Source organism: Periplaneta americana, chromosome 11 (assembly GCF_040183065.1).
Source record: "Periplaneta americana isolate PAMFEO1 chromosome 11, P.americana_PAMFEO1_priV1, whole genome shotgun sequence".
NCBI lineage: Eukaryota > Metazoa > Arthropoda > Insecta > Blattodea > Blattidae > Periplaneta > Periplaneta americana.
Window position 1 is genome coordinate 29,836,176 of NC_091127.1, and position 13,336 is coordinate 29,849,511.

Consider the following 13,336-nt stretch of genomic DNA (forward strand, 5'->3'; position numbering starts at 1 on the left):
AAAGTTTACGACTTCTTGGAAACATATGTATTGCTGGAGAATAAGATTCTCAGCAAATATTTGTGTGAGGTGAATATATATTTTTCATTTTTTTTTTTTTTTTTTTATAATTTATGTGCGGTTTATTTTAAATGCATTAAAAATATAGAAAATGTACAATAATGACGTAAAAAGACTAAAAAAGACATTTAACCTTAAAATAGCCAACGGGAGTTAAAATAGGCAAAAAAAGGAAAATAAAAATTGGGCCTATCGTCCCCAGATGTGTGGAAATGTGTTTACTCTAATAGGTCTTTCATACATACACTCAGTTTAAAAAGGCATTTTGCCTAACATCCGGGCTCTAGTCATGACTATTCTAAAGCTTTACATTCACAGACCAAATATCTATTTCGTCTGATTTCAAAACATCTGGAATAAGAGATCTACACTTTCCCCAAACTTTTCTTTCCATAGCATGCATTTAGCAGACCAATAATCCACTTTAAATTCTTTCGTTATAGTTTGAGCAGTTTAGAAGACCTGGTTATTAATTATGAACATTGATGTTCTGCAACCTTCAGTAGTTTTCCTGCACTCCTCTATGTTTTCTTGACCCTAATAGCCTCTGTAACTACTCTATAAGACAAACCAGATAAGACGTTCTCTTGCATACATATCTGTCCACAAAGCAGGATAATTCGTGAGTCAGAAACAATTTATAAATATTAGGGATGTTTTTTTTTCATATATCGTAATTCTGAAATACTGCTTCACTTTCTCTTTAAAGGAACTAACGTGAAAGATTTATTTCGTTCTAAAATTTCATTAACTTCAACTAGATTTTAACTCGAGATTTCAGGTTATAACTATTGGTTGTCAAGATAATCTGGCTTAGATTTTAGGCATTTGCAAAACCTTGCATTTATTTAAAATGTATTATTTACAGGTAACACTGCAGTGTCCTTGGACACCTGAAGAAAAGAACATAACTCTCCACTTCCAGCCACCTTTAATGTCTTCATTTCGCCTTCATACAGCTCACACCCGCAAGTTCGTTCAAATTGTCGTCGTTGGACTCAATGTCCAAATGTTGGAGCTCAGGGATCCAACTTTAGTCCTCACAGGCAACCAAGATGTTACACTGGAATCCCTCAATCCAACCAATGGACAGAAACTGGCAAGTTTGAGTTTAATATTTAAGCATCAGGACTGAAGTGTTTAAGTAACATTATCCCCCTGATAGAGAGGCAGAGAAGGCCTGACGGCCTTATCTCTACCAGGTTAAATAAATAAATACTAAATAAAATCACTCAATTTTGTCCACTACATATCTCAGAGGATTTGTTAAAATAGAATGCAGTTCCCTGTAGTGAGAAGCTGTCTGTTACCTAACAAGGGACGTTGCAATCTGAAAATGCTATATTTAATGAAATTCATGTCAAGTTAAGGTGCTGTCACACGTCACTACTTTTGCTGCGCAACTTTTGTACTGCAGCTGCAAAAGTTGCGTGCCGTGTTCACACGTAAGCCAAAAGTAGCACGCTGCACGCTACTTTTTGTGCTGCGCAACCTGAGTGCTGCAAAAGTTGCAACTGGAAGCTGCGAGTCTGTTCACACCCAAGGCGCTACTTTTGCAGCCACAGTCATGCTGCAGGTTTCCATCTCTGTGTTGACTTCGCAATATACATTTTGTGGTTATGTTCGCATTATTAAGAAACTCATGCGAAAGCTTACTTATCTATTATTTGCTTTTCTGTACTAACTAGTATTCAGAAATTGGCATTATTTTTACTATAAAGCTTTTAAAAACGCCTATATACTTAAATGATAAACAACAGCATATTCACATAATCAATGTTGGCAACCCTCCTGTTTGAAACCACGATAAGGCAAATTAAAAAACATTAATTATATCGTCAGCAAATATGCTCAGACTGTGTTGTGTATTTAATAACTGTTACAAATAATTTATTTTCATCACATCTGACATTAAAATATAGCCAAACAATAAAAGTATCATTGGCACATTTGGGTGGCAACACTGGTTGCAACCGCAGGAAAAGTTTCAACAAAACCGATATCAAAAATGCTGCGGCTGCAACCCAGAGAACCCTGTTCACACGTCGCTACTTTTAAGCTGCGCGCAGCATGGAAAAGTAGTGGGCAGCAGGTTCGGCAGCCGCTACTTTTCGGGTTGCACCATTGTTCACACGTCGCAGTACGAGAGTTGCGCAGTTTTTTGTACTGCAGCACTGCAAAAGTAGCGACGTGTGACCGTACCTTTACAGTATTTGAAAGGATATTTCGAATTTTTTCTTTAAATTCATTTCTCGTATAGATGTATTAGCATCTTTCATGACATTGCATCAATTGCAATTTCTACACGAAAACCAGCTCTAGCTCAAAATGGACGTCAGAGACTAGTACACATGAGATATCGCGCACTCGCAGTTGTGTGTTTTTTTTTTTACATATTCCTGAACTCTATTTTAATTTTCTTTTCCAGATTGTGGGTAATGGTATGAATGTGTCGTTCATGTGGCAGCTCGACGTAGGCAATATGGAGGACACTTGCCCCATCAAGACTGAGTTTACTGTACAGTATAGTCCTATCATTAATCTCACAAAACTAGTTAGCAATGATCAAAGCCGTATGTATCGATGCAACTTCGACATCACAGATTACAAGGTACGTATAAAACAAATACAGGCGAGTCATGCATAACAATCCTAGGCTGAAAACTGATTGAGAATAATGAATTTTTTGGGAGAGTGGTAAACCCTTTTAAGTGCCACATGTGACATAACTTAAAATTTTGTTCTTTCATCTTTTTCGCCAGTAACATGCACAACACAGAATCGTCATTAACTTACCTTCTCTTTGCCAATAATTCATGCGTCCTCAATGATGCTTCTGAACCTTTATCACTTTTCAAGAATATTCCAGATTTCTCTCTCTTCTCTCCCTTACTCCCAAACTCTCCCTCTCTCTCCCGTCATCTCCCCCTCCCCCTCCCCTTCTCTCTCGCCCCCTTCCACTCTAAAGACCTGTAGTACTGTATTTCCTAAGGTTCTTAAGGGGACCAGGTAGTGGGTAGTGATTAGGAGTAAGAAATGGTTGGGACAGATTACCTAGTTGAGGTTTTTTCCGTGGTTTTCCCTCAACCAATTGAAACAGAATTGCTGGGTTATTTTCGGCATTGGATCTTGGGCTCATTTCGCTATCGTTAATTCACATATCATCATCCATACAATAGCCCAGGTTAAGTTCACAGTGCAGCGTGCTGTACTTGTACAAGAGCGTGACCGTTCGGCTACCCAACCATTCACAAGAATAGAAGTGGTAAGCACAATAAGCCTCAGGCTCAAGTGTAAGCCCTCGCTTTCCTCCTCCATACAAGAAGAAAAAAGAAGGTCAAAAATCCTATTTTTTATTTTATATTTAAAGAAAGTACAAAACTTGTTCTTTAAAACAATATATATTGAGAGAGTTCTCTCTGCAGATAAGCTCTTTAAATTGGCGGCCAATGTAATTCATACATCCTCCTCTTTTTTTTTTTTTAATGCTGTTTTTGATATTTTTCAAACTTAAATGCGTTTTTCTCTGAATCTACTGAATCAATTTACATGAAATTTTTGCAGTGTTTTCTGCTGCCTGTGTTCTATGAAGTAGACCTATGGATTTAATAATATCACACACATAACATGAGGAGAAAAATATATATGCATTGAAAAAATGGCAAAAATTGATAAAGTTCAATATTTTTTCGAGGTTGCACTGCACAATATTGAAATCACATCTTGCAGATGGTGCTGTAACTGCCTTAAAAGTTAACTTTATATTGAGTTTCATGAGGAGGTTTGTATATGGAAGAATTGATAAAATTAAGAGAGAGTGAAAGTATAGGGTTGGCTGAAAGTGTTTCCTGAAATGTGTTGTAATAATTACCTACATTCATTGCTCAACATTATCTTTCGCAATCTCCATTCGATTCTTCCACCAGCACCTGTAATAAAATCGTATATCTTTCTTTATTTTTTAAAAGATAGGCTGTGGGATTCCAAATCTGAGCTGTAAAAGTAAAACGAATTTAAACATTTCCTTTGTAGAGTAAACTTGGTAGTTGATGATATAATATGTGATAAGCTAAGTATCTACACATATGTCTTCCTCCATTTATGGAAATGATTTAAGCTCCTCTCGTATCAAAATAGTGTAAGTGTAATTTTATGTAATGTTATAAAATGTGTTTCTGTTACTAGACGTTGTTTGTGGTGAAGTCACGTGTGGAACCCACAAAGGGCAGTGAGTTCTGCCGTGCTGGAACAATGTGCCATCTGCAGCTTCATGTGCAGCGAGTGAATGCCAGCTCCCACAGCTCGCTCATGTATGAAGTGCTGGCAGATCAAACAATGTGGGCTGTGTGTGGCAGGACTGCAGGTCAGTTATACCAATTGTTGTGTAATTTAAATATCATTGCATTTGTACAAAAATTTTGAAAATGTTGATTCATGTAAAACTTGAAAGAGAGTATATCTATTTATATTGTAACTTTTATTCAAAACAACAATAATTCCTTTCTACAATTCACTTTAAACTCTCTCGTCAACAATGGGATTTCCACTCCACACAGCAACAGATTATTCGTTATTGCACTCCACAGACGACAATGACAATTTGCTTGGATTATTGAGAACAATAATGAACTGTTAATCTTAACTAATGTTCACAAAGCACTATTTACAAAACAGAACTGTCAGTTCTCAGTTCACAGTTCATTTGCCTTGGCTAGTTCTTCTAGCTCCGTCACTCGAGTTCACAGTATCTCGAACCCCAGACCTTCAGAGACAGTCCACTGAACTTCGAACTCAGGTCCCCCAACTGCGGTCCACTGCACTCGAACTCAGGACTTCGGACGCTCACACAGCTGCGGACACACTTAAGTCGAACTCCGATCTCGAAGCTGGCTTCACTGCTACACAAGACTGGCTGGCTTGCTGTCCAATGACTATAACAACAACTGCTCAAGTTCACTTGCGTGTCGTATTTATAACTAAACCAAGAATTTGGAGAGTACGATTCGCGATCAATGGACAGATCCCTAGAAGAATTCTCTGGATTTCTCCTCTTAGTCACCAGCTACTTTACTTCCTCCTCACCCTTCGTCATGTCCACGCCTCCACCTCGCGCCCCATCTTACGTCTGTCCCCTCCAGACCCGAGCGGCCGCAACCTTCTTCGCTGCATCGCTCGTTTTCCTCGTGCACCCCCGACCTCTGTGGGACGCGATCGACTCCCGACTGTCACAATATTTATATCTTATTTGTATTTATTTATTACATTATCCTTATTTTATTTCATAACCTATGTCGGTCACATATTTGTTCATTTATTTTATATTTGATTATTTACTTCTTTATTATTTTATTGTCTATTCTTCAATTTGTTTGGATTTGTAGATCATTTTATATTTTATAATTCATTTACTGTAGGTTCTTCATATAATGTGTTTAGAAAGAGGTGGTTGATTGCTTGCTAATGTCACGGTTTGTTGGAAAACTTCCATTCACTGTCTTGCATGAAGTTATATCTTCACTATACATCTTGATTACACAGCTTTTAACACTATATCTTCAGAAGATGGCCAATAACAGGCTGAAACTAGTTAACCAGGTACTGTAATATTTAACACGCGAAAGATGTACAGGGTAATTCACGAAGATTGTGCATTACTCTAGGATGTGATTTCTGGCATCATTCTGATGAAAAAAGTTCATATAATTTTTAAATTGAGTGAGTTACACCCTCCTGAATGTTAAACATAAACGTAGATATTTTGAAAGTTTAAGCATTTAAATTATTTATGCTCGACCATGCCGAAATGTAGTAATTATACACCTGGTAGTAGACCTTTAATGCGTGTCATTAAAATACACCTACTCATTAAAGGTCAGGTCTTTCAGCCAATGACGACTCGGGTTACAACTGTTCTGCCAATGACAGGTCAGCTTTGTACCGTTATAAAACCGCAAGTATCGATTATTCTCGGATATGCAATCGAAAGAGAATTAGCAAAAAGTCACGGAGGGTGGAAATCCAATACTGTCGCAGAAGGTTATGTTCTGTTACTATAATAATTAGCGTTAATTGTAAATAATATTCAAATAAATTCAATTTGTCATCTCGTTTTTCAATGTCTAATTTAATTTCAGTGTTATCTCTGTAAGTTCTTATGGCCTAGCAAGGTCAATGTGAACATGTGTTCCTTGGAAAAAATCAATACTTTCGCGTCTGCGCACATCTCACAACATACGGGACATTGGCCAAGGTCAGATACGAAGAAAATTAATAATATCAAGTTAGAAATATGGTCGAGCATAAAAAGTTGTATGAAACTCGCCTATAATGGTAATTAAGAAGCTCGTTGCATAATGTACTATTACAGTAATGGTACTGGGTGTATTATAAATTCATTAAAGAACATCCACGTTATTACTCACCTGAAAAATCTGTATTAAAGCCTGTTTTCAAAGATTCCACTTTCTGCAGCATTACATGAAGCCGCCCGAGTATGAACTGCGCTTGCCGCATTCCTTAACTTCCGTTGTTCAGATGCTAGGTAGATACGTTGTACCGGTGTTACCTTATCTCTAACTTTGACCCTGATGTCATGAGATTTTGTGTCGCTGCTATCAGCTGTACTGTAACACATATAGCTCCAGACAACCAGAGAGAGATAAGTTCACGAGAATGTGCGTTACGGAAGAAAGAAACGTGATTTTATCCGAAACTATTAAAAATAGGACACATGTATATATGAACTTTTTTCATCAGAATGATGTCAGAAATCACATCCTAGAGTATTGCACAATATTCGTGAATCACCCTGTATATATTCCGAAATCTCAGGAATCTTCTATTTCACATCAATAAATTTAAGAATGCAGTTATATTGTCAGACTCCAAAGCAGCTATTCTATCAATAGTCTCTAAACACACACCTTCATCTCGAACAGCAGAAATAACTAAAATGCTCTCTCAGCTCTCTCAATTAATATCACTCAATAAAAGAATTGTATTCCAATGGATACCATCCCATTGTCGAATCCTGGGAAATGAGAATGCGGATGCTTTAGCAAAAAAAGGGCAGAACTGCTACTTACAGACGTGTTACTAAATCTACGTATTACTCTGTGAAAAGATTTATTAAATCTACATACTTAAGACTTCAACAAACAAAATTTGATAACACAATCCCAAGGGAAAAAATGGAACTCTCTGCATAAAAATCCACAGTTAATTCCCGATTTACCACGAAAATCGTCTGTAGCTGCATTTAGATTGGCAACAGGCCATGATTGTTTGGCCAAACACCTGCATAGAATTGGAATATATCAGTCCCCTAACTGCCCATTGTGCAACTCAAACCAAGAAATGGATTCGGAACACCTCAAAATCTGTGCTTCAGTGGCTGACCACGATAATATCTTTGAAAAGTATTGGAGTGCAAGAGGTCAGATGACTTTATTGTCAAACGCCTGGCATTAGAAAACAACAACATCTTGATTACACAGCTTTTAACACTATATCACTTCGGAATATATATTATATATCTTCTGCGTGTTAAATATTACAGTACCTTTTTAATTAGTTTCAGCCTGTTATTGGCGGTCTTCTGAAGATGGCCAATAACAGGTTGAAACTAGTTAACAACGTACTGTAATATTTAACACGCGGAAGATATATAATATATATTCCGAAGTTATATCTTCATTTCCAAAAGTGCTTCAGTGTAGATAGTAATGTCTATGCATTATGGAATCTAGTTCATAGCAGAGTACGCATTTTGGGGAGCCATATAATTATGTTCAGTTTATGTAGATGAACAAGCTGGCTATGGACTGAAAGGTCTGGGGTTCGATCCCAGGTGGTGACAGGATTTTTTCTCGTTGCCAAACTTTCAGAACGGCCCCGAGGTTCACTCAGCCTCCTATAAAATTGAGTGTGGGTCTTTCCCGGGGGTAAAAGGCGGCCAGAGCGTGGTGCCGACCACACCTCCTCATTCTAGTGCCAAGGTCATGGAAAGCATGGGGCTCTACCTCCATGTCCCCCAAGTGCCTTCATGGCATGTTACGGGGATACCTTTACCTTTTTTATGTAGATGAACATGTCCTGTGTACAGAGGGCATTGTGAACCATAAGGAAACATCCTTTATTATTCACTATTCTCATAGCATAAATTGAGCATTAATTTAAATAATTTCTTTCATTCTGGGTGTTTGTGTGTAAATATAATATACCGTAAAGTGGGGTGACTTTGAACAGTAATTTAGCGCCTTTCTAAATTAAATGCTGTACCCAATTGCGAAAGAACTGAACTAGTTTATTGACAACTTAAACAGTTTTATCGCAATTGGGTACAACATTTAATTTAGAAAGGTGCTAAATTACTGTTCAAAGTCACCTCGGCGTTCAAAGTCACCCCGCTTTACGGTTAATTAATATTTATTCATTTTTTATTTTATTTACTTATTTGTTTGTTTATTTGTTTGTTTGTTTGTTGGTTGGTTGGTTCGTTCATTGATTCCTTGATTCGTTGATTTGTTCATTCTTTCATTGATTGATTCATTCATTTATTCATTCGCCAAGCATGGGAGTTTGTGCCTTCTCTAGGCCTTGGTGGTCTATAGACTATGTTCATTTTCCGACATTGCACAGTAACATGTCAATTCTTTGTGCAGGCGTCATCTCTCTGGATAGCGTGGATAAGCAGAATGTTACATTGGATGTAATGCCTCTGATTGGTGGGTTCCTCCCATTACCTCTGGTACGTCTCTCTAAATACATACCTGCAGACCAGAAGAGTTACTCAAGGGGTGAGTATTAAACCAGAAAGCATTGTTGCTATATACTAAGATGTAGCTTTTCGTGTAGACATGTAGAAGTATGTCTTTTCTTTTCGTTAAAGATCCATCTGTTGTCCAGCCCAAATACACTGCTGTCTGTTTGCATAATGTACCTATCTTGATATTTCCCTATTTTTCTATTCTGTCCTTCAAAAAACCTTCATAGTTATATGCTCACACTTCAACATTATTCAGTATCAATAAAACCTTTTGCAGTCTGTTTCCAAATCCTAATATGTATATGTAAGTGTATATGTATATTTATTACTTATTAATGTTATAACTTCTTTACTGCAAGGTGGCTTCTATAAAAATTACTTGACTGACTAGTTTCGACGTGGTGTCCGTCATTGTCCGAAGCCTAGGCAGTCACCACTTCGAAACTAGTCAGCCAGGTGATTTTTGTAATATTAATACAGTAAAGAAGTGTTAAAAGAGTGTATCAAACAATGAAGTATATTTATTGTCATCAAAATTATGTACAATATTATCTTATATATAATTCGTTAATGGTGGTTCTGTTACATTCCTGTTTTTCAAGAAACCACCCTTAACAACATTTTACTATTAATAACTATTACTATACAGGGTGAACCACTTAACTCTTTCATCTCCACGAATATTTTCGATTTTACAAGAAATCATCATCAGGTGGAAGCAATAAGTTAGACAAATTGAACACAAGTGAAATATATAATATAAAATGCATACATAATAAATAAAACAGTATAGGAACATGCAAATTAAGCTTTCAGGTATAACTCCCTGTAAAGCTGATTTGAATAATTTCGAGAGAAAAATTGTTCCGGGGTCAGGTATCGAACCCGGGACCTTTGGTTTAACGTACTAACGCTCTACCAACTGAGCTACCCGGAAACTATACTAGACACCGATCCAATTTTTCCCTCTATATCCACAGACCTCAAAGTGGGCTGACAACCATCAAGCAACCAACGTTGAGTGCACACTAACTCTGTGTGACTTAAATTGTGGTTTTCTGTTAACGAACAGTGACGTGTATTATGCAAATCAAGCTTTCAAGTATAACTCCCTCGAAATTATTCAAATCAACTTTACAGGGAGTTATACTCAACGTTGGTTGCTTGATAGTTGTCAGCCCACTTTGAGGTCTGTGGATATAGAGGGAAAAATTGGATCGGTGTCTGGTATAGTTCCCGGGTAGCTCAGTTGGTAGAGCGTTGGTACATTAAACCAAAGGTCCCGGGTTCGATACCTGGCCCCGGAACAATTTTTCCCTCGAAATTATTCAGTATAGGAACATTATCATATGTCAAAATATTAAAACAACTTAAAAATTCAATGATAACATGCATTGAATAAATGATGCTATGCATATATATCTTTTGGGTTATTAATAATTACAAGAATATAAACGTAAGATATGTGTATGCTGAAAATTAAAATTTAATGATGCCATATTTTGATGGTAGTTGAAAACTGAAGTTCTAAGGAATATTTTGTCACTCGAGACAATGAGGTGATTAAGACATGATGTTGAAGATGAAGCTGAGTTAGATGTTGAAGTCAACTCATCGACACATTACATGACTTGTGACTGATTGTACGTACTATGTAGAAAAATACTCGAAGAGAAGAAAAATACGGGAGCCGGGAGAATGTTAAAAATTAGGGGAAAATACGGGAGGGTTGGCAACCCTAATAACAACTGACTACTTTGCAGACTGTTTGAATGTCACTGGTAAGAGTAAACATAAACAACTTTATTATGAGGGATTTGTTTCAGATCCTAATCGGAAACCAGAGCTAAGTTCACATGCAGCCTCCCACCCTCGCCTGGAGCCGTTCAGTCCTGGTCAGGTGTACAACAGCAGCAAGGCTCAACAGGTTCACGTCCTGCCATCTGCCACTGCGTCAACGACCGTCGATGCCTCGTTACCATGACAGCAAGAGTCTAGGAACCACTGAGGAAGGTACAGGACGTAGCATTGTTGTGCATTGACCAAAGGGACCAAACTCTCGTAGTTGCTCAACTGTTGTGTATTATATAGCTGAGGCTAATATGGCATCTCGTGTGAAGCTGCAGTCGTGTTCAGGGTTTCTTGATGCACCAACTGGATGATTGTTGTCATCCTTTTCGTCGTGTGAATCTTTGAAACATTGTTACAAAGACATCGTAGGTTAACTGTGAATTACCTCCACAGCTTTAAATGTATCGAACACCCTACTTATTGGGTGTACCGTGATTTAAAACATTAAATAGCGAATAATAGGACTTATAATCAAGCAGTTATACTGTGTATTGTTTGTTATATATGAACTTGTATGCTAGAAGTGGAAGAAAAGAGATATTATTGGTACAGTTAAATAATGTTATGATTTTTTTTCAGGTTGGTTTCCAAACTATCTGGTGTTCACTAAGTGCATAATATATATAGTGAAGTGCTTAGTGTACATCTGAAATATTTACAGGTACATTGCTTTGTTGATATATATGATGGTTTATTTCCACAAGATACAAGAATTTCATGTTAAGATTATAAAAGCTGGGAGTTTGGGACATCATAGTTTTTGAATGTATAGTTCTTGGACTGTCGTAAATATGTCAGATTTGTGCCAAATTTTTTCATTAATATTTTTTTTTTTTTTTTTTTTTTTTTTTTTTTTGGGAGTGAAGCAATGAAAATATAATATTAATGTATTATAAAACTTTGCTGAGAATTGAATTCATAGAGATATAGTTTGAAGTAGATAGTATATTTTATAAGAATTTCCAGTTAAGTACTCAGTTCCCTTGTGAGAATTATGAGTTCTCTTTTTCTCGTATACTCATTTTCAAGTCATTGATATATTTAGAAAACAACTCAAAAGAATAATTTTATTTATTTCAAAGAAGTGTTTAAATTGACATGAGTTTTAAAATATGAAATAAATATTTATTTTCCTTATGACTTATGTTTCTCTGACAACTATTATTTCCTTCAATATTTATGACTTTGGTTCATGTTTTTGTTGACCAGAAAGAAAAGACGTCTATAGTCATATTCCTCATTTTTCAGGTAGTTATAATTCTCGCCATTACATTCAATTTGAGGTTATGGCATATATGCCTCAATTGAAAGGATCCTAGGCAAAATTTATTCTCAACCACGTCAAATTCAGTTCTGTCAGTCATTAGCCTTGTCTCTTATTCTATTACAGAGGATGAGGATTCTGTAATATATGTCTCTCAATATTGTGCACGTATGTATCCAATACCTACCCACTTCACTTTATGCGATTCGGGTTCCGCATATTGCGGATAGATGGCAGGACTGTGACCCATTTTCTAGTTGGCGGGCCACACTGTACATGATGTGTATCTGTGGAGAGTTATGTCTTGTACTAGGGTGAGTTTGTGTGTAAGTGTTTATGACGTCACTGTTGTGAGTCAGCGATTTGAAGCGAGTTTCAGCTTTTATGTCAGAGAAGTTGCCTATTAATCAAGGCGTTCAATCTGAACTTGAATACGTGTACGGTATAACTTGAACGTCGTAGCAACAGATGGCGGTCTGTACGGTCTGTGTGCTACCGTAACCTCTTTCGAACTGTGTTTTGCGCGGGCAAGTCATACGCAGGCTATTTGTTATCATCGGTTGTGTACCGCAACATTCCACAACACAAATCAAATGCTCCGTGTCCATGTTGACCGTCCAAGTTAATGTCAACAAATACTGTATGTAAGTAATCGTCTTAACCCTCTCCCCATATCCCGACAGTAAGGAAAAAACTCACCTCAGTACATGTTTCCAAACAGTTCACATTCCTGCCACTACCAGCGTTACCGTACGTATCGGTAAGTACTCTTCAGAATGAACGCCGTACTTGCTAGGCAACTTCTCTAGCACATAGGTAATATGCCTTTGCAGAAGGGTAGGAAGATTGAATTCTCTAGGCTCATCGGCTAGCCATATGACGACATACAGTGAGCCATGACACACTTTGAACTGAACACCCAGTAGTGTCTGGAATGAGTGATGATGAAGGGAGAAGGGGAAACCCAGTGTCAGCACGTAGCCTACTCCTGTCTAATAGCATCAAGGGGGCCGCCAGGCATAACATTCCTGTCGGACGAATCACTATCAACAGTGACTTATAACTTCTCTTCATATGCACTGTGGAGAGATTTGGGATTTAACCCAGGCATATTGGTGCACAATCTAGTGATTAAAAGTTGTGCACCACCATCTCTCCTAGTCCTGAGGTAGAAATTTTTCATGAAAATTTCTAACCTCGCCAGGAATCGAACCCAGGCCGGTTAGTCTGGAGGCTACCACAGAGCTAACTCGACAGACTGTCTCTCAGTATTAAAAAGTAGAATTCGATACTGGACACCAACAAGCTTTTTAGGAGTAAATTATAAATTGTAGAATTTCGAAAACATATTTCCCTAATATTTTATACTTAAAATAATAAATTACTGTACTCGA

At 37.3% G+C, this 13,336-nt stretch overlaps 1 protein-coding gene and 1 non-coding gene across 3 annotated transcripts in view; both read left to right on the plus strand.

Moving 5' to 3' along the window:
* Positions 1-11,541, plus strand: part of SIDL (SIDL trafficking protein particle complex subunit 10) — a 48,285-nt gene extending 36,744 nt beyond the window's left edge. For both annotated transcript variants that reach the window (XM_069839221.1, XM_069839222.1), the window contains exons 16-20: positions 929-1,159; positions 2,489-2,671; positions 4,246-4,423; positions 8,724-8,858; positions 10,654-11,541. In XM_069839221.1, coding sequence (XP_069695322.1) covers positions 929-1,159; positions 2,489-2,671; positions 4,246-4,423; positions 8,724-8,858; positions 10,654-10,811 — 885 coding nt within the window. In that variant the 3' untranslated portion in view covers positions 10,812-11,541. The remainder of the gene's footprint in view (positions 1-928; positions 1,160-2,488; positions 2,672-4,245; positions 4,424-8,723; positions 8,859-10,653) is intronic.
* On the plus strand, positions 10,062-10,134 carry TRNAN-AUU (transfer RNA asparagine (anticodon AUU)). The gene has a single exon. It is a non-coding gene; the product is annotated as a tRNA-Asn (tRNA).
* Positions 11,542-13,336: the final 1,795 nt, after the last annotated feature.